Source organism: Chlorocebus sabaeus, chromosome 4 (genome assembly GCF_047675955.1).
Source record: "Chlorocebus sabaeus isolate Y175 chromosome 4, mChlSab1.0.hap1, whole genome shotgun sequence".
In the NCBI taxonomy this organism is placed as follows: domain Eukaryota; kingdom Metazoa; phylum Chordata; class Mammalia; order Primates; family Cercopithecidae; genus Chlorocebus; species Chlorocebus sabaeus.
This window is the reverse complement of record NC_132907.1, coordinates 17,275,835-17,297,231: the sequence shown is the minus strand read 5'-3', so window position 1 is coordinate 17,297,231 and position 21,397 is coordinate 17,275,835. Positions and strand designations below refer to the sequence as shown.

At 39.4% G+C, this 21,397-nt stretch overlaps 2 protein-coding genes across 15 annotated transcripts in view; both read left to right on the top strand.

The window, feature by feature from the left end:
* Positions 1-8,551, top strand: part of TENT2 (terminal nucleotidyltransferase 2) — a 74,022-nt gene extending 65,471 nt beyond the window's left edge. For all 13 annotated transcript variants that reach the window (XM_007976462.3, XM_037982141.2, XM_007976419.3 and 10 more), the window contains 3 exons: positions 1,858-1,949; positions 4,252-4,331; positions 7,095-8,551. In XM_007976462.3, coding sequence (XP_007974653.1) covers positions 1,858-1,949; positions 4,252-4,331; positions 7,095-7,169 — 247 coding nt within the window. In that variant the 3' untranslated portion in view covers positions 7,170-8,551. The remainder of the gene's footprint in view (positions 1-1,857; positions 1,950-4,251; positions 4,332-7,094) is intronic.
* Positions 8,552-9,787: 1,236 nt separating this feature from the next.
* CMYA5 (cardiomyopathy associated 5) overlaps positions 9,788-21,397 on the top strand; it is a 105,549-nt gene continuing 93,939 nt past the window's right edge. For both annotated transcript variants that reach the window (XR_012092740.1, XM_007976494.3), the window contains exon 1: positions 9,788-11,964. Coding sequence is in view for 1 of the 2 variants with exons in the window: in XM_007976494.3 (XP_007974685.3) it covers positions 11,822-11,964 (143 nt within the window). In the remaining variant the exon portion in view is untranslated. The remainder of the gene's footprint in view (positions 11,965-21,397) is intronic.

Sequence of the window (21,397 nt, the reverse complement as noted above, 5' to 3'; positions counted from 1 at the left end):
AAAGAAACAATGTAAGAAAATTGTTGGAAGCGTTTGTATGGATTTTTTTGTTTTCTGTTTTTTTAAAATGGGGTCTCACTTTGTCAGCCGGGCTGGAGTGCATTGGCATGATCACAACTTACTGCAGCCTCAACCTCCCATTGCTCTGGTGATCCTTCCACCTCAGCCTCCTGAGTAGCTGGGACTATAGGCGCTTGCCACCACGCCTGCTAATTTTTGGATTTTTAGTAAAGACATTTGAAACAATAGAGCAGAGTAGTCTTTCTTTTTGGAGTCTGTCCTAATGGAACTACAATACATGAGGGATCTGAAACATTTTCCTGTAACCAATACTAAGTATTTCCATTTGATAACCTACTTAATTTTTAAAAAGCACAAATCCTGATGTATATATTTTAAAAGAACTTAAAGCTTTCTTCATAAAATATTTACAAACTACTCTTGATCAGAACAAAAATAAATTTATACTTTCAGTGTGCTTTACACGGATCAAAATTCACAAGATGCAAGATTTTTCATGCTTATTTAATATAGAAATTAGTCAAATTTCTATAAATAAATGCCATACAGGATCCATGATTATATTCCTACAAATTCTCTTTCTGATAAATAGAGGAGAAGTGTAGGGTGTTGGAAGGTCCCAAGCAATAGTCTTAAGTGGTAGAGAAAGCTAAATACTGCTTAAAAAATGGTATTAGCTGTTCCTCAAATTTATTTTTCTCTCATGTACAAGCTGGGTAGTCATATACTTTAAAATGTTCCTTGAAAAAAAGAAAATACTTGTAATAACTGTTAGAAAAACCTTTTTTTAAAAATGTAAAGTTAGTATATACTAAAGACTGGACAGTTTACCTTCAGGCCCGCTGATGAAATTATTTTACTTGAATAAAATTTTACTCTTAACAACTGCATCTTATATACAGCAATAAAGTATATTTTCATAGAGTATTAATTTTGCTTTCCTAAAACAGCATCTACTTCTATTGGAAAATTTCAAAATTTTCTCCCAAATCATACACATAAAGATGTACCTGAACAAAAATTATTTAATAATACCAGAAGATAACACTAGAGGATTACTTCCCTCTTAACAAATAACAGATTGTTACTGCGTTGTTAACTATGACCATAGTTGTTATATTTTTTGTTTGTTTACTTGTACTTTCTTTTCTTTTCTTTTTTTTTTTTTTTTTGAGATGGAGTCTTACCCTCTCTCCAGACTGGAGTACAGTGGCATGATCTCGGTTCACTGCAACATCCGTCTCCCGGGTTCAAGTGATTACCCTGCCTCAGCCTCCCGAGTAGCTGGGACTACAGGTGCACACTACCATGCCCAGCTAATTTTTGTATTTTCAGTAGAGATGGGGTTTCACCATCTTGGCCAGGCTGGTCTTGAACTCCTGACCTCATGATCCACCCACCTCAGCCTCCCAAAGTGCTGAGATTACAGGTGTGAGCCACCACACCCAGCCTGTACTTTCTTATTTTTTCCAGTTACTTCATTTTTTCATATGTATTGAAATATGTGTTGAAAACCTGGTATGTACTGTTCTCCTAGGTGAAGAGTGAAAAAAGTAGATAAATATCCAGTATCTTGGAGCTTTCCTCCTACTTGAGGGAGACACAATGAAGAATAACGTAATAAATAGTAAATGTAAGAAACAAATTATTAGAAGATGATAAGTGTTGTGGAAAATAAAATAGAGGTGGGAAATAGGGCTTGTGGTGCTGAGGGTTGGGGCACAGGTTTCAGTGTTCCACAGGAAAATTGGGGTAGGCCTTACTATTGATACAATAAAAATAATATAAGAGAAATTATGAAAATAGTTAACATGTTTACTGTTTTTCTTCTTATAGCTGGAATAGTCAAATGATTTCAGTTCGTGAAGCCAAAGCCATTCCGAGGCCTGATGGTATTGAATGGAGAAATAAATACATCTGTGTAGAAGGTAGTTTTCTGTTTACCATCCACGTATCATCATGGTACTAAGAGAATTACTTGAGTAATTTCAGCTGTGTTTTAGTTAAAAGTAATACATTTATGTCTGAAGTGATTTGTAAGTCTTTTAGTTTAAAAATTTTAATAAAAAAAAAATCATTTAAAATTTTGTAGGTGTGAGAAATAATAAACATAAACTTTAGGCATTCACCCTTTCTAGTTGATAAAATTTAAGCTGTCTTTATCCCTCTTGTGGTTGATGGACAATTTCATGACTTACAGATGGAAGAAAATAGAATCTTTATATATGATTCTTATATTGACATACAATGAGTTATTTTATATTCTTTTGCACTTAAAATATTACTTAGTACAAGTTGGACTTTTATAAATAGAAATTGATTTTGCTTTAAAAATTAAATGATCTGAAGAAATTTTCTTCTCTAAAATTAATTTACATGTAGTTGAATATATCCTTGAGACATTTTGAGTGAGTAGAAAACTGACTTCAGGGGACAAAATTATTCTCATAGATGCTAAATTGAAGACCTTTGTAAATCTGGAGGTTAAAATGTATAAGTAGTTGAGAATCAGCATTTGTAGAAAACATCAGATTTTGGATATTTTAATCTTGAATTATATGCAGTATTTTAAGAGTTTGTGAATATGAAATTAAATCTCCTGCTTTGGTGTGCTAATAAATTGCACTGGGTGGACATTATTTTAGTTACTTGTGTTCAGTTGAATACTAAACACTGTTCTAAAGTGCTGTGATGATGCAATCCAGTATAATTTGGCTTATGACCTTATTCTGTTAAGGAAAAGAACCCCACAATACTGTGATAGTAGACTCCTTTTTAACATAGCCTTTCTAAGCAATAAAAAATAAGCAAAAAGAGTACTTAAAATTATGGACCTGTGTAGATTATATGATAAATCTAAAGTTTTGACCTTTCCATCAGATTCCCTATTCTTCTATACTTTCTCTAGGTCTTTCCCCTCAGTTACCTTTCCTCTTACCAACAACTTCATTCTTTCTCTCTCCAGTCCTTCCCTTTCAGCTTTAATACATACATAGGTCTTCTCATTGTTGAAAAATACTCTTTATTTGGTCCTACTGGTTCTTCTAGGCATTTTTCCTCCATTTTCAGTGCTAAAATTCTTAATTTCTAGTAATTTTTACCTACTGCTGGCATTATTTTAGACATTTCATCTCATTCCTGATGCCTTTAGTTATCCTTGTCTTCTCATTATGATCTTCAGTTTCCTTATACTCTTCTGGTTTCTTCCTATCTCTCTATATGTATTCTTCTCCCTTGTGGGTGAAGGGTGAGTGGGATGGTGGTGTGAACATGGAAGGTATATATATTGGAGACACACATACATAAAAACTGTTCCTTTGCTTTTTTCCTGTCTTCTGTTTGCTTTTCTCTTTTTCTCTTTTCTTTTTCTGCCAAATTTCTCATGCAAGTTACTTCACTGTATCTTTTTTCTTTCTTTTTTTTTTTTTGGAGATGGTCTCTCTTTTGCCAGGCTGGAGTGCAGTGGCGCAACCTCGGCTCACTGCAACCTCCACCTCCCGGGTTCAAGTGATTCCCCTGCCGCAGCCTCCCGAATAGCTGGAACTACAGGCACGCGCCACCATGCCCAGCTAATTTTTGTATTTTTAGTAGAGATGGGCTTTCACCATGTCGGCCAGGATGGTGTCGATCTCTTGACCTTGTGATCCACTCGCTTTGGCCTCCCGAAGTGCTGGGATTACAGGCGTGAGCCACCGTGTCTGGCCAGACTTCACTGTATCTTTTTCTAAACCATCCACTCGGGCCATAACTCCCTGCATTGTCTTCCATTTTCTCCAGTATTGAACCTCTACCTTCAAAGGAAAAATCAGCTTTTAAGTTAAAATTAAATTTAAAGTTACCTTTCTGTGATATTTAACATTAACTGCCTCTCTTAGATATAATGCTTTCTTCTTTTTGATGACTTTTATTATTTTCCTAAGGGTAGGTCTTCGACACTGTAATTTTTCAGAAACCTTACACACATTTATGATATAGACTTAACACATCTATGCTGATGACTTTCATTTTTAATCACCTTCTCCCTTGAATTCTATTTACCTTATTAGGCAGTTCATAGTATATTAAGCTTTTCTGTATACATAAATCTAATAAAGATAGTAGGCTGACCCATCTGAAATTGCAATTTTTGTAGGTCAGAAACTGTTACATATTGACAGCGTCAAACCTAAAAAAGAAACTGTAGCTCTCATTTTAATAATGTTTTCTGTACATGTGCATTTGACGTTGCAGAACCTTTTGATGGAACAAATACAGCCAGAGCAGTGCACGAAAAGCAGAAATTTGACATGATTAAGGATCAATTTTTAAAGGTAAACAATGCATTAGATCAACCCTAGAAGCATTAGTAGACCCGTATGCTTTAAACAGGAGAAAATATATATGTAATAGGACAGAATGGTTTCTCTTTTGTGAATCCATTAATATAGCATGATAGGGAAATTATTATTTGAATTTAGTTAAACTTTTCCTTCAAAGAGATCTGGCTCTGTTTTTATTCACATTGCTTTCACTTTCATAGAAATAAGCATTTTCTCTTTTCTTTTTGAGACGGAGTTTCACTTTTGTTGCCCAGGCTGGAGTGCAGTGGCACAATCTCAGCTCACTGCATCCTGCACCTCCCAGGTTCAAGGGATTCTCCTGCTCAGCCTCCCAAGTAGCTCAGATTACAGGCGTGTGCCACCACACCTGGCTTTTTTTTTTTTTTTTTTTGTAGAGACAGGGTTTCACCATGTTGGTCAGACTGGTCTCAAACTCCTGACCTCAGGTGATTCACCTGCCTCTTCCTCCCAAAGTGCTGATATTACAGGCATGAGCCACCGTGCATGCCCTGCCGAAGTAAGCATTTTCATAGTGAGCTTATTAAATTTCCAAAATGAGTAAAACCTAATGGACTCTTTTCCTTCCTTAGTATATTGGGGAATTTATTGTGGCCTTAGAAGGAAACTGATGTCCATGCTTTTTCTAATGTATACCCCACTGTCACAGGAATTAGAGTGCCGTTTTATTTTTGTTTATATTTTGGAAAGTTAAAATTTATGTATGTGTCTGTGTCTATAGTATGAATTTATTCATCAGTGATGTTGCTAGATGTGGTCTTAATCTTCAAGGACTTCCACAACACATTGTAGAAATGTATTGATTGATATATGTATTGAGACATGGAGGGGAGGGAAAGCTTCATAGAAGAAAAAGATGAGAAAACTGCAAAGATCATTTTAGAGGCATACTTTTTCATTATCTAGACGTACAAGTGGACTTTATTTTAATGATAATTTAAAATACAAGTATTGAGGCATGAATATCACTGGAGCCCGGGAGTTCGAGGCTGCAGTGGGCTATTATCAAGTTGCTGCACTTCAAGCCTAGACAACAGAGTGAGAGACTCCACCTCTTAAAAAAAAAAAAAAATGAATAAAAATAATGGCCAGGTGCAGTGGTTCACACCTGTAATCCAAACACTTTGTGAGGCCAAGGCAGGAGGATTGCTTGAGGCCAGGAGTTTAAGACCAGCCTGGGCAACGCATAGCAAGACATAGTTCACACACACGACATAGTTAACACACACACACGCACCCCACTCCACCCCACCCCTGGGTGTAGTGTTATGCACCTGTGTCTTAGCTACTGGGGATGCTGAGTAGGGAGAAAGGCCTTGAGCCCATTAGGTTGAGGGTGCAGTAAGCTGTGATTGTGCCACTGCACTCCAGCCTGAGCATGAGTAATAGAGTGATACCCTGTTTCAAATAAATAAATAGATAAAATATAAGTATTCTATTACAAGCTATCCTTCAAATGAGACTTTCTTAATTTGGCAACCAGAATAGAAAATTTGTCCTATAGAAATTCTTTAATTTTAAAACAAATATTCAAGAGAGAATATTTTGGTCTGTCAGATTAAATTGAGAACTCAAAAATAGCAGTGCTACATTGGTGTTCTTATTGATGAGTGAGCTTTCATTTAGGATTGTTTAGTTGTAAAACCAGTACTTTTAGACAATTGAATAATTGACATGAGACTAGAATACAAAGATCTGCAGTCACCAAGTAGTGAGACAGATTTTTAGCTTGTTAACAAGTTTCTTTTCTTCTTATCCATTCAAATCACTGTTATTTTCCAGAGGCATACATAAAGTACCTTATTGTAAATTTACTTTCTCCTTCGTAAATACTATATATATTTTTTTGAGACAGGGTCTTGCTCTCCGTTACCCAGACTCATGCAGCCTCAATCTCCTGGGCTCAATGATCCTCCCACCTCAGCCTCATGAGTGCTGGGACTATAGGCGTGTGCCACCATACCCAGCCAATTTTTGTATTGTTTGTATAGACAGGGTTTCACCATGTTGCCCAGGTTGGCCTTGAGCTCCTGGGCTTAAGTGATCTGCCCACCTCAGCCTCCCAGAATTCTGGAATTATAGGCATGAGACACTGTACCCAGTCCCATAGATATTATTTTTAATGGAAAAAGCTAGTGAAGATGTAAGACAGTCAATCAAATAATTGAATAATCCTCCCTTCTCAAATCCAAAGTTTTTGTTTGCTATTTTTAGATCGAATTAATCTGTGAATAAATATTGTCAGTTGTCTCTTTCAGTACCACCTTTGTGCCCATTTCTTTATTAATGAATTGGAACCATAAAAATACAGAGTTTTTAAATAACATTTTATTTTCTGATGACAGAAATAATACTTATACTGTGTTAAAAACTTGGAAAATAAAAACTCAAAGAACCAGCCTGGGCAATACAATGAGACCTCTCGTCTCTACAAAAAAATTTAAAAATTAGCTGAGCGTGGTGGCACACGCCTGTAATCCCAGCTACTCAGGAGGCCGAGGTGGGGGAATCTCTTGAGCCTGGAAGATGGAAGTTGTAGTGAGCCGAGACTGCACCACTGCACTCCAGCTTGGGTGGCAGAGCGAGACCTTATCTCAAAAAAAGGAAAAACTCAAGGAAAAAACTATTCAAAATTTTACCACCTAGAGAGAACAACTGTTAACATTCTTTTAAACTCTCAGTCTTTTGTTCTGCATAAATTTCAGATTTTAAGAATGATTTTTCTTTCTCTCCCAGTCATGGCACAGATTGAAAAACAAGAGAGATTTGAACAGTATACTACCTGTAAGAGCTGCTGTCCTGAAAAGATAACTGGCCTCTATTTCTTAATAAATTCTTCCAAGAAATAAAGAACAATAGTTTCATCGTAATACATTATGTTTACCTCCATCATAATTGCTTTTTTCATAGTTCTTGTTTTCATTTTTTATTTTTAAAAAGACATATAAAGATTGCATATTTTATTATGACATTTCCTAATAAAACCCTTTGATTTAAAAATAAAAATGTATTTTTGAAAATGTTTACATTGATGATTAGTAATGTTATGGCATGCGTTTTCAGGTGATCAGATAAAATATATTTTGCGAAATTACCTGAACAAATAAAAAGTTTTTGATACAACTTCAATTAATTGTAACACATGCTAATCCTGAAGAGATGTGTGGAATTTTGGAAGGGGTCTAATTCATACATGCTTAAAGTCTAACCTACATTAGATAGTTTGTTGTCAAAGTCTGTTCTAGTAAAGTGAAGATTCAAGTCAGTTGTTCAGTTACTTGAAGCAAAACGAAATCATTTCAGTCAAATCACTGCAGAGTCATGAAATACTGAACAATTGCCTTAAGTCTTTGCTTTGCTTGACTCACTGGGATAGACTGAGGCTTTGGGTGTTGTCTGTATTAGCATTTCATTAGTACTTCACATGCTTTTGATGTACTCTTGAGATTGCTTTAAATTTTGTATTGAAACAACAATACATTTTGCACTGTAGTAATAGGAGCACTAACTCTTAAAACAGTTAGTGAATTGTTTTAAAGAATCAGTTCAGTGTAGACATTTTGAAAAGATTGTTTCCTGTGCTTTATGATATCTTAGTACAACGTGCACTTCTGCTTTACTTGCCGTTTTCCTGCTCTATTTTCTCTGTGACATGAAGCAACAGAAACGGAGAGATCAAAGTTAAGATTATATCCTGTTTGTAGTATCAGATATTTTTCTGTGTACAATTATAGGACTGTAATCTAAACTGGAATTTTTAGACAGTAAGCCACTACAAAATGTTTTAGAGATGACACAATAAAATTATTATAAATAAAAGCTTAATATTTGTAAAAAATCTCTTTTTTAGTATTTCTTTTTTTACATGAAAGAAGTAGTGGTGGCTGCTAAACAAAAAAAGCTACAGTGTTTGTTACGGTTGTTTTTGATTTATGTAAATATTTGTAAATTGGTCAGTGCCTGTAAATTTAAATATAAAAAGTAATCTTGAAAACAGTTTTAACTTTTTCAAAAGGACTATGTCCAACATTTTTTAGACCTGCTGTAGTACAGTTTGTACCTCTAACGTATTTTTTTTTCGCAGACCAAATGCTAAAACTTTTGCTTTTCTTTGACTTGTAAAAGGTGCACATTTTCATTTTCTTTAAGTTCAAATTTTTGTACGTCAAATGCAATAAAATTTATATATGGACATTGTCGAGGTGTTTTTTTTTTCTGTGAAAGTCTTTGCTTTTGAGATGAGACTGAGGCTGTAGTTATCATCTAGAACTGAACTAAATCTACTTATTAGCCAGCTAACCACATCAATATCTTATGTCTCTGGCATTATGAGGAATGAAAGTTTACACATAGTGTTTTAGATTCCTGATGTGTAACACTTTTTATGCATTTGAGCTTTTCATATTTTGGCGGGGGGGAATTTTTCCTAAAATTTACATTGTGCATCTCTTAATGAGAACGTACTGAGTAGAGTTAATATTCTAGTGATGACTGGGTAATCATTATAAGCATTAGTCTTAGTACTATTCATTAATACTGTGTAACTTTCAGGGATGGGTAAGTATGTACCCTCTGCCTCTACAGTATTATGACATTTCCTAATAAAACCCCAGAATTTACCATGTTGTGGACTCCCTCACTGTCACTGTTTTCTCAGTTTTCAATGGCCCCACCCTTACTGCTGCTGCTTTTCACTTGTTTTACTATGAAAAACAGATCAAGAAGTCACTAAACCTAGACTCAATTCTAAATCAGTAGACTGAGGCCTAAAATTATGCACATGTGACTGGCCAAATATGTCAGATAAGTGAACTGTTAATATATGAGAGAATTTTCTAGACTTTTAAGTTATTAATCTCAATTATTTGTTTGATGAGTACTAAATTATTTTCTGTTTGTGTTGATCTGTCCATTCCTGTACGTAGTTGTCCCTCAGTATATTGAGGGATTGGTTCCAGGCCACCCCCATCCTCTTCAGATACCAAAATCCACAGATGCTCAAGTCCCTTATAAAAAATGATGTAATTTGCATATATCCTACACACATTGTCCTGTATACTTTAAATCATCTCTAAATTACCTGATACCTAATACAATGTAAATGCTATGTAAATAGTTGTTATACTGTATTGTTTAGGGAATAATAATGACAAGAAAAAAAAGTCTATGCCTGTTTAGTACAGATGCAACCATTCTTCCTCCCTCTCCTACCCCCCACCCCAAATATTTTTCATCCTTGGTTGAATTCACAAATCCTATATGGATACGGAGGGCTGACTGTATTTGCATATGTTGTTAAAGTGGTGTTTAAAATGTGCAATCTGTACTACAATTCTAAATTTTGGATTGATTTGAACTAGGATCTTTGCAAATAAATCTCATAGACATTAATGTTTGTAAGAAATTTTTAATTAAATGATGGAAGGAACATAGAATGGCTACCTGTGGTTTTGATTAGTGTGTAACAGATTCCCACAGCTGCGATTGAATTCCTTTTGTCCTGGATGAGCATGGTCATTTGGGATTACTGATAGTAAAGTCTAGCTGGTGTTAAGAGAATAAATATTGCTGATGCTAAATCTGGTTTAGTGAACTGTGGGTCTTGACTCTGCTGTTTTCCCTCCTTATGTCCCACTGGCTGATGTATCTGTCCTGTAATTCAAAGATTTACAGTTCATTAGCTACAGACATATGCATAGCAACTAGTGTAACTGGTGAATAATCGCCAGCTTACAGTCACATTTAACAACTCTGTGACTTGCTATAATTAAAAATAAATGTTAACTTCTAGCCATCAAATCATTCTCATAAAATGGGTATCTTTATTGTAAAGATACCTCAATTTGTACAGTCAGCAGGTCTGGTTCTGTTCTCTTCAGGGAGCATCCATTATGTGTACCTGCTGTGTGCTAGCTACTTTGCTAGTGTGTAGGCTTGTAAGGGATGGGAATGGTGGGACAAAGATGAGTAGTAAACTTACAAAGTCTGCTGGGGAAGGAGATACAAACATAATCTGTATAGGATTATGTGGGAACCTGGAAGAGAGGTACAGAGTTTAACTTTGGGATTTCAGAGAAAGGTGGTATCTTGAATGATGGGTATCCTGGTAAAAATGGGATGAAACTTTGAGGCAGAAGGAATTGTGTAAATAAAGACACAGTGGAGTGACTTGACAATGTTGGGAACTCCTGACTTCTAAAGAGAGCTGACCAGCTGGGCGCGGGGGCTCACACTTGTAATTCCAGCACTTTGGGAGGCTGAGGTTGGCGGATCACCTGAGGTCAGGAGTTCGAGACTAGGCTAGCCAACATGGTAAAACCCCGTCTCTACTAAAAATACAAAAATTAGCCAGGCATGGTGGTGGGTTCCTGTTATCCCACCTACTGGGAGGCTGAGGCAGGAGAATCGCTTGAACCCAGGAGGTGGAAGTTGCACCGAGCCGAGATCGCGCCATCGCACTTCAGCCTGGGAGACAAGAGCAAGATTGCGTCTCAAAAAATAAAAAAATAAAAATAAAAAACAGTGGACAGGTAAAACATGGCCAGTTAGACAACCGTACCTTTGTGAGGATGTTGGGGTTCAGGCTTTGAGCAGTGGGAAGCCATTGAGGGGTTTTAACCACAACTTGATCCGGGGAAAGGTTTGGGGCCTTTGGGCCAGTTTCAGACAAAACTTAGCTTTTGCTAACGTGGGGGAAATTGCTCCTCCTCAAGGTTTAAGATGAGTGGAGATAAAGTTTCCTGGCTCAATAACGGGGACCACTGGGCAAGAAAATATACAGTATATTGACTTGCGATATAAAGGGAGCCGGGACGAAACAATGGTTCAAAACTGGGCTTTTGAGCAGGGCAGCTTTGTTTCTCATTGGGTCACTTTACTAGCAATGAGAGCCTGAGCTGCTGGAGCTCTTCGGAGCCTCAGTTTCCTCATCTGGGAAACCAGCACTACAGTAAAACCTTCTACAGGTACCACCGCAGAATCGAGGTAATGAAAGCGAGACCCTCAGCAGAGTGCCTGGTAGTTAAGTGCCCCGCTCAGGATGTAGTTATTGTTTGGGATAAAGGGTCCAAAAAGTAGTTCAAAACCGAAAAGACTCACTCTGGAGGAAATAGAGACGGGGCTAGGTTGTCTTTCCTCCTTTGAACCCCCTGGTGCAGCCGGAGCCCGCGCCCCTTAAAATGATCTCCAGTTGTCCGAAAGGCCCTCCAGGGATCTGGCGAAACGGGGGCGGGCGAGGGCTCGGGGAAGAAGAGAAGCTGAGCCCGGGCCCCAGAAGCTTGGTGGCGAAACTTTGACGCCTTCTATTTAAAGTCGCGGGGCTCGCCCGCCCCCGGCGCCTGGAACCCGAGCCGCCCCCGCAGGGGCAGGGCTGGGAGGGCAGGGGCCAGAGCAGTCGGAGGGAGAACACCAGGCGCGGCGCGGGCGGCTCCGGCTCCGACTCCGGCCCCGGCCCGGGAGAGGCGATGGCGAGCCGCGATAGCAACCACGCTGGCGAGAGCTTTCTCGGCTCCGACGGGGACGAGGAGGCGACCCGGGAGCTGGAGACAGAGGAGGAGTCGGAGGGCGAGGAGGACGAGACGGAGTCGGAGGAGGAGCCGGACGCCAGGTAGCGCGAGCCTCTCTCCTCGGCCCAGGGCCTGCAGGGCAGCTAGCAGCTCCCTTGCTTGTTTGCTTTAAGTTTTTAAGCTCTGGGGTTCGTTTCCGTCGAGCTAGGAACTTACTCTCTGGGTGCACTGCCGTTTAAAAGAACTTGAAGGTGAAGGTGCTCGCTGTCAGCTGGAGTGACAGGCCCGCCTGCAGCAGAGTTCATTACCCCCGCCCCCAGCTCCTTGTGACTCGCTGCTCTTGTTTATTCCTGAAGATTTACTTAGGTCCTGCCTAACTGCCGAAATGTGCTGGAACGCGTACATCTGGCCCAAGGCACAGGAACAATCGCTAAATCCTGAGCTAGAGAAGGGGGTGGGGTGGAGGCGGTGAAGGCGCACTGGTACCTTCAGATGAATGGTGGTCTCCCCGGCGGCCTAGCACTGGACTAGGCTGCAATAAGGTGACCTTATTTTCATACAAAGGCCCATAAATTCTTTGGGGGAAAAGAAGCATGAGTTTCAGTAATCCCTGTTCTTCAAGTCCTGCTTCTTTTTTCCTGGTCCCAAGTATCAGTTTCCGTGAATGTGATGAAGTAATACTATGTAAAAAAGATGCGCCTCCCACCCTTCGATCTCCCACCCTCCGTCCCTTTCTTTAAGAAGGCCCTAAAATGAGAATAATAGAGATCATCTAATCTCTATTTGGATTTGCTTCTACCTTCATTGGTTCTCCTTGAGTATGTGTTTTGGGTTTTTTCCCTGACTGTGCGTCAGTCAGTGATGTCTCTTCTTCAGTCTGTTGGTAACAGTGGAAAGGTTTTGAAGGTGGCAGGTGGGTGTGTACCATCTCAGAACGCCCAGCTTACCTAATCAAAGCCAGCAAAGCCGATGTTGAAGAAGTAGCCCAGAGAGTGGCATTGGGGAGGATGGACGGTCAGGCAAGAAGTCCTGAATGCATGTCACATGTTTACCAAGCAACTACCAAGTGGGAAGCACGCACAGTCCCTGGCCTCAAGGACTTTGTGGAAAAAGTTCCCCTAACTTTTTCCCCTATGGGGAAACGTTTCCCTAACATGGGGAGTGTGAGGCTATATAGAGGTGGAGGGAAGGACGGTGGGTACTGTGCAAGGGCAGAAGAGGGAGTGTTGGGCTGGAGCTGCCTTGAATTAGTGGGCAGGGACTACAAACAGGAAGAGCAGAGGAGAAGGCACCTGTAGGGAGTGGATCAGGGAGCAGAGGACCCGTGATCCCTTGGCAGTGTTGAGAAGGGGAAGTCTGTCAACCCCAGCTTTTATAACCTTTCCCTTACTGTTGTCTGGGATCCTCATATCGGTGCCCAACCACATTTACAACCAAGAGAATCTGAAAACTCATTTACACTAAAATGTGAGCAGCTGACAATTCAGCACTTTGGGGTTGTATTGCCATTTGACAAAGGTCAAGGCCTTCAGAAAAGGATGTGATTTGTCTGCAGTAAACTTCAGCCTGCTCTGACTACAGACAGTAAGGTGGACACCAGGTAAAGAGGTCAGAATAAATAGAGCGGAGGGAAACATGAGGGAATGTGGAAAATGGAGGCCTGGAAAAAGCATCCAATTTATTTTTTATTAGATGACAAGGGTAGCAGGAAGTCAGCAAAACTTCTGGATTTAGGAAAAGCACATGTTGACAAAAAAGCATCAAACTCTGTAAAATATTTGAAGAGATTGATTCTGAGTCAACTATGAGTGACCAGTGGCCTGTGACACAGCCTGCAGGATATCTTGAGAACATGTGGCCAGGTGGTTGAGGGACAGCTTAATTTTACGCATTTTAGGGAGACATGGGACCTCAATCAAATACATGTAAGATGTACATTGGTTTGGTCCAGAAAGGTGGGAAAACTGAAGGGAGTGGGGGCTTCTAGATTATAGGTAGGTTTAAGTTTTTTCTGATTGGCAATTGGTTGAAAGAGTTAAGTTATTCTCTTAAGACTTGGAATCAGTGGAAAGGAATGTCTGGGTTATGATAAGGGGATGTTGGCACCAAAGTTTTGTCATGCAGATGAAGCCTCCAGTTAGCCAGCTTGAGAGAGAATAGATTGTAAATGTTTCTTATCAGACAGAAAGAGTTGTTCTATCAGTAATTCCAAAAGAGAGGGGGATGTAGTGAGGCATGTTCCATCTCCCCACCCATCATGGCCTGAGTGAGTTTTTCAGGTTAGCTTTGGAATGCCCTTGCTGAAAGGAGGGGTCCGTTCAGACGGTCAGGGGGCTTCGAATTTTATTCTTGGTTTACAAATCTTTATTTTTAAAAATTCAAAAGGCACAAAGTAATCTGTAAACTTTCCTTTACCCTTTCAGGTATGATATATAATTATCTACAGTAATCTTTCTGAATTGAGGAAAAATTCCCTTTAATTATAAAATGCTTTTGTCGTGCAGGAAAACTCCTCATTTACATACACCAACATGTATATTGGATCAGAGAACTATCCTGATATATCATCCAGTGATATGAATGTGACATACAGCATCAAGAGGCCTGATTGTGAATCCTATTAGTTGTTCCATAATGGGCAAACTCTGTCCTCTTTGAGCCCAATTTTCTCATCTGTAAAATAATAAGAATTCCTAATTCATCAGGTTGTCGTAAGGATTGCATAAATTATGTGAATGTGTGGAGGAGTGCTTGGTTCTTAGTAGCTTCCCATTAAGCTTTAGTTTCTTTTATTCCATCAGATGAGTCATTATTAGCAGGAAGGCTCTACATTCTGCCCACTGTTCATCCATGAAGGGAGAGATGGTCTCAGCTTTCAGTATAAATAATGATCCTATTTCACTTTGTATTTATTCATTCACTAAACATTCATGGAGTGCCTACTATTAGTATTTGCCATAGACAATGCAAGGTGCTGGGGATACAAAAATAACTAAGAATCCATTACCGTCCTCATGTTTACATTCTAGTTGGGGAAACAGAAAAACGTAATTATGTCGTTAGCTGTTAGAAGAGATTTAAGGAAGAGAAGGTGTGTATGAGGTACCTCAAAGTCTTGGGATCCATACTACCTGGAAGGTTTGGAGAAGGCTTCATCATTGCAGCAGTGTTTTCAATCATAATAAAATGCCTCACAGTGCTTGTAGTTTGTGGATATCAAAAAAGATTATGTTTCTAAAACTTCACCAGAGAACTTTTGTGAAAGGCAGATTATAAAACCCACAGGATTTTAGAGCTAGCAGAGGCTTTAGAAGTATCTGTTCCCAACCGGTCTGACTTTAGATTCAGAAACTGAGTGTCAGGAGTCGTTTGTTCAAAGTCACACCTTTTTTTTTTTTTTTTTTTTTTGAGGCAGGGTCTCATTCTCGTTGCCCAGACTGGAGTACAGTGGCATGATCATGGCTCACTGCAGCCTTGACTAACCAGGCTCAGGTGATCTTCCCACCTCAGCCTCCTGAGTAGCTGGGACTACAGCTGTGCATCACCAGGCCTGGCTAATTTTTTGTATTTTTATAAGAGACGGGGTTTTGCCATGTTGCCCAGGCTGGTCTTGAACTCCTTGGCCCAAGCAATCCATCTGCCTCAGCCTCCCAAAGTGCTGAGATTATAGACATGAGCCACCATGCCCGGTCTGCCACAGAATTTTTTGGAGTAGAATTAGGAGTAGACCTCAGGTGTCTGGACTCCAATTTAATGTTCATTAATTTATTCATTTGGCAGATATATATTGAACTCCTACAATGTGCCAAAAACTTCCTAGGCACAAGGAATACAGCTGTGAACAAAGTGAATAAGGTCTCTGCCCTGCTAAAACTCACTCCAGTTTGGGGAGACAAATAAATAAAACGTATAGTATGTCAAGTGGTAATACATTATGAGGACAAAACAGCAGGATAAACGGGTGGGATGTATTTGAATGAGGTGGTAAAGAAAGCCTCTCTGATGAGGTGACATTTGAGCAGATACTGAAGGAATGAGTTTCTAGGCAAAGGGAAGACCAGGTGCAACGGCACTGAGGCAGGGATATGTGTCTTATTTGAGGAACACAAGGGGGTCAGGATGCTGGAACAGAGTAAGGTAAGGGGGCAAGTGGTCAGAGCCGAGGCTGAGAGATAGTTGGGTTGCAGATCATGTACGGCTTTGTAGCCCATGGTAAGGACTTTAAATTTTATTCTGAGTAAAATTGGAAGCTATGTTCTGTCTACTATACCAGTCTGGATAAAAACAAACACACACACAAAAAACAAGGAAAGCACAGTGATTGCAATACTCCTTTAAATAATAAGCACCTATACATTTGTATTTTCATTTTACTAATATTTATTAAACACCATGTGCCAAACACTATGTTAAATGTTTTAAACTCATGGTTTCCTGTATAGAGAGGAGACAGAAGTAAATACAACTGTTATTTTTGTATTTATCTTGCTGTAGACCAGTGAAAGCCAACTCTTTCAGCCTTTCCCACAGATCACTTAGAAACTTTTCAGCATTTTTATTTTGGGTCATTCTCTGTTGATCAATTTTCGTTTCTCTATTTAAGCACAGAGGATTTTTGCTACAGCAATACCCAAAACTTAAAAATCACCTTCAATTGCAGCTTTGCCAGTGCTTCTATAAAACAGGTCTGTCTAAGCTGACAGAATTAAAATTATTAGTGACATTCACATTTAACAAGTCCTTGTAGGAAATCAACCTTTTGGAAGGTGCAGGGAATTTGTCAATGGTTTTCGTTATCAGTACAGAGCACTCTGTTTCCATGTATCTATTTATATAGTGTCTCCCACAGATGTGCTTACCTAGGTGTTTTGACAAGTGTGTTATTTGAGCCAGCCTTCTTCTGAGGTCAGTGGAAAGAGCTCAGAATGGGAGGGGTGACTGCTCAGGATGCCAGAGGCTGAGGGAGGATAGAAGATAACATAGTCACTTGTAGCCAGAAACTGAAGAGCTATTTAAGTGTTGGCTGCATGGATATTACATGTCCTTGGTAGGACTTTGACTCAACGAAGAGTCAAACACAGCAAGAGTTGGAATTATCATTATTTTTTCTTTAAAAAGTCAAACTTACTAAAAAATGTAGGACATACTGATAAAATTTTACACAAAAAAAGTCTATATTCCCTGGATATTCTGAAAACAGGCTTAATGAAAACCTAATCTTCTTTAGTCATTAAGCCAAATTCCCCTTCCTACCAACATGACTTCAAAGAATCAAGTACAAGAGACAGGTTGTGGCTGCACATGAACATAACCTTTGATTTAGTCCGGCATTAGCCTATAGAAATATAAGGTGAGCCACATATTTAATTTTAAATTTTCTAATAGCCACATTTTTAAAAGTAGAAAGAAACAAGTGCCATGAATTTTAGTAATCATTTAACCCAATATCCAAAGTATTACCATTTCAACATGTAATCAGTGAAAAACTTATTAGAGATATCTTACACTATTTTGTACTAAGTCTCTGAAATTTGATGTTTTTTAAATACTTATAGCACGTCTCAATTCATCCTACCTAATCATATTTCGAGTGCTTCATAGCCACATGTGGCTAGTGGCTATCATACTGGACAATGCAGGTCTGATAATACCTAGAAATCTGCTAGCTTCATTGGAATCTGGAGAACTGCTGCATTGGTAATCAGTTCTATATGCCAGGCCCTGTGCTGGATACCAGGGACACAAAGAGGATTGGATGACACAGTTGTTTTCCCTCAAGGAGCTCAGTCTGGTGAGTGGAAGCGGTTGATTTCAATGTAATATCATAAGCACTACACTAAGGATATTAACAGAGGAATATCCAAAGACATTCTTCCTAAAATGAGATTTAGAAAGATTTCTGTAGAGTGACACTGCAGTTGGGCAGAAAGATATTCCAGGCACAATATGTGGTTAGGTATTCCTTTAGTTCCTGGTTCCAGCTCTTGTGCTGCTAATGGCTGCTCTGTCTAAACTTCCTTGTTATTATCCAGAATCATCTCAGGATTTTTTAGGGTTGAGAATATTTGTTGATTGGATAAGTGAATGGTGTGAATAAATAAATGAATAAATGAGTGTGTGAGTCAAGGGCAAGTCTTCCCGACTTCTACAAGAAGCAAGTTCAGTTGGAATATTGAACTTGTAAGATCAGGTAAAACTTGTTGGTTGTTGGCAGTTCATTTACCAGGGATTGATAATGCCCAGTGACTCTGGAAAGACAGTAGCTTGGAGGGAACAGTGACAAGTACTGAAGGATTGTTCAATTAAGGTGTCTGCAGTCATCAGTGCCCCCTCCTGTGACTTGTCAGAAAGTCACCCCTAGACCGATCCTTCAGCCAGATCATAGATGGAAAAATAAGAATAATAGACTTTGCTTTTTGCTCAGAGAAAATTTTTCTGTTAAGACAACCAAAGTGGATTCAGGTCCAAAATTCTTCAGCCTAATCTGATAAAGTCCAAGATATGTGGGAAGATTAATTGATGCTACTGTTCAGTCCACCAAACTAAATGCTCAGAGCCCTCTCAGGGAGCTGTTAATGTGTTTTCTTCATGTAAGTATGCCTCCTTTTAAGAAAAATTCACTTGCAAGATTGAAATTTACATTCACTGTTGTATACCATAAATATATACAATTTTGATTAAAAAAACTTAGAGAAATTTACATTCATTACAAATTTCCTCCTAATGGCTGATTTCACAAGGGCACTTAAATTGTTGATTTATAAATAAAATTAATTTCTTTCATTTAAAGAAATGTTTTTATTGGCCAGGCTCAGTGGCTCATGCCTATAATCCCAGCAGTTTGGAAGGCCGAGATGGGCGGATCACCTGAGGTCAGGAGTTCAAGACCAGCCTGGCCAACATGGTGAAACCCCATCTCTACTAAAAATACAAAAATTAGCCGGGCGTGGTGGTACATGCCTGTAATCCCAGCTACTTAGGAGGCTGAGGCAGGAGAATCACTTGAACCCGGGAGGCGGAGGTTGCAGTGAGCTGACACCACGCCATTGCACTCCAGCCTGGGCAAAGAGAGCAAAACTCCGTCTCAAAAAAAAAAAAACCAACAAAAAAAACCCAATGTATTTACTGTAAGAAAAGAGGCTTATTCATTCAAAAGATATTTACTGTGGACCTATTGTGTGCCAGGCAATATAAACATGGAGTGAACAAAACAGGTAAAGTTATTAATCATCAAAGTTTAGCCTCTGGGAAGGACAGGTATTAAATAAATAATCTCTTAAGTAATTAGCTAAAGCAAATGCATTGGTACAATGAATTGGACCTTGGGAGCTGAGGTAGGGGTCTGCTAGGACCCTTAAGTCCCAGTCTCTGAAGCCGCCTTGCTCATTCCCTGGGAGTTTTCAGTCAGCCTCTGGTCCCTCTTGTTAGTCCTTCTCCATCTGCCTACAACGAAAGGTTTCACTGTCCTGTAATGAGAGTCTGGCAAGACAGCCTGGCTGCTGATGACTCTTATCCTAGAAGGGACCTCAGACATCATCTCCTTTACCCTCATGCTTCTGATGAGTGAACAGAGGCCCAGATAAGAGGAGGGAAACCACTTAGTCAAGGAACATCTAATCTCTTCCAAGCACTATCACTTGTTATTTTGAGTTATTTTTACAATAGCTCTGTGATATAGGCATTGTTTTCATTCCAATACTGAGTAATTTACCTAATTTCGGACAGCTGGTAAGTAGCACAGCTAGGATTCTAACCCCAATCTACTGGCAGGGCCCGTGCTGGAGCCATCATCAGTTCAGTGCTCACCTCAAGATTACATAATATGTATATTACACACACCTGTTTTTATTAGCCGATTTATTTCTTTTATATTTGAGTACAATTTTGCTATTTTTAAATAATCATTTCAATTCAAACTTTTTTAAAGGCAAAAGCATCAAAGACTCAAAAAATCTGCATAGTAGCTAATCTTGACCAGCATCTTAGCAATATTAAGTTTCCTGATGTGTAATAATGAGAGTAGATCTTATGTTTAAAAATAGATATTAGGCAATCCAGTGTGATTGCATTTTCATAAGGCCAAAGATAGTAGCACCAAAATAACTTCCTTATATGCTGTATGGGATCATGTAACAAACTTGCAACAGTTATTTACCATAATGTGTATAAAATTCAGATTCTCTGTTTAAAAGACAGTTTATATTAGTTTTGGGGTCATGAACTTTGAAGTTTTTCTATTTATTTATTTTTTCCCAAGAGGGCATGAGAAGAGATTGAGACAGCTGACTTCAGCTCTTCTTAGAATTTTGGGAGCTCCAAGAAAAGCTTCAATAAATCCCCTAGTCATCCATCACCATTTTGGGCATAAATCAGGTTACACTGCATTTAAAAAAAAAAAAAAACACAAAAAAACAAACACCTGATAGAACTGAGAAGACCAAGATTATCATCCTGGCTATGCCACTTACTATGTGACGTGGGGCAGGATACTTTGCCTCTCTGTGTCTTTACCACAACTTTGCCACTTTCTCCCTGACTGGCCCCTGTCTACCTCTCTCAGCTCATCTCATGCCACTGCATTTTCACTACACTCCAGCCAGCCGGCTAATGAGCCTGTTCCTCCATCCAGGTCTTTGCTCTTGCTGTCTGCTCTCTCTGGAATGCTTCTTTAAATCCACTATTCAGGTTTTGGTGCAAATGACACTTTCTTAAAGAGGCTTTCCTCAACTGCCCTGCCGCATGGGCTTAGTTCACTCCCTTCATGTCTTTCACGGTCACATTATTCATTATTTCACATTGCTCTTCATAGCACCTATCGTTATCTGAAATTTTATTCGTTATTGCCACCACCAGAATAGAAACTCCATGAGGGAAGGGGCCTTGCTTCTCTGTTGCATTGCCAACAGCTAGAACACAGTGCCTGCTACATAGTAGGTGCCTAATAAATGGTGATTGTGGCTGGACACGGTGGCTCAAGCCTGTAATCCCAGCACTTTGGGAGGCCGAGGCAGGTAGAGCACTTGAAATCAGGAGTTCGAGACCGGCCTGGAGAACATGGTAAAACCCCATGTTTACTAAACATACAAAAATTAGCTAGGTGTGGTGGCGGGCACCTGTAATCCCAGCTACTTGGGAGGCTGGGGCAGGAGAATCGCTTGAACCCAGGAGGAAGAGGTTGCAGTGAGCTGAAATGGCGCCACTGCACTCCAGCCTGGGTGACAGAGTGAAACTCCATCTCAAACAACAACAACAGAAGAAAGAGAGAGGGAGGGAAGGAGGGAGGAAGGGAGGGAGGGAGAGAGAGAGAGAGGGAGGGAGGGGGAGAGAGAGAGAGAGAGAGAGAAAGAAAGAGATGTTGAATGCATGAGTAGTTGGGGTTCACCATAACATTTTATCCCTAGGATCTCAGTTCCTTCTGTCTGATGCACACCACTCGTATTACCACCCTCCTAACAAATTGTCTTGTTGTTTATTATCCTCATGCCAGGATAATAAAAGGCATGGAGAATGAAAACCGAGCAGTGGTCATTGATC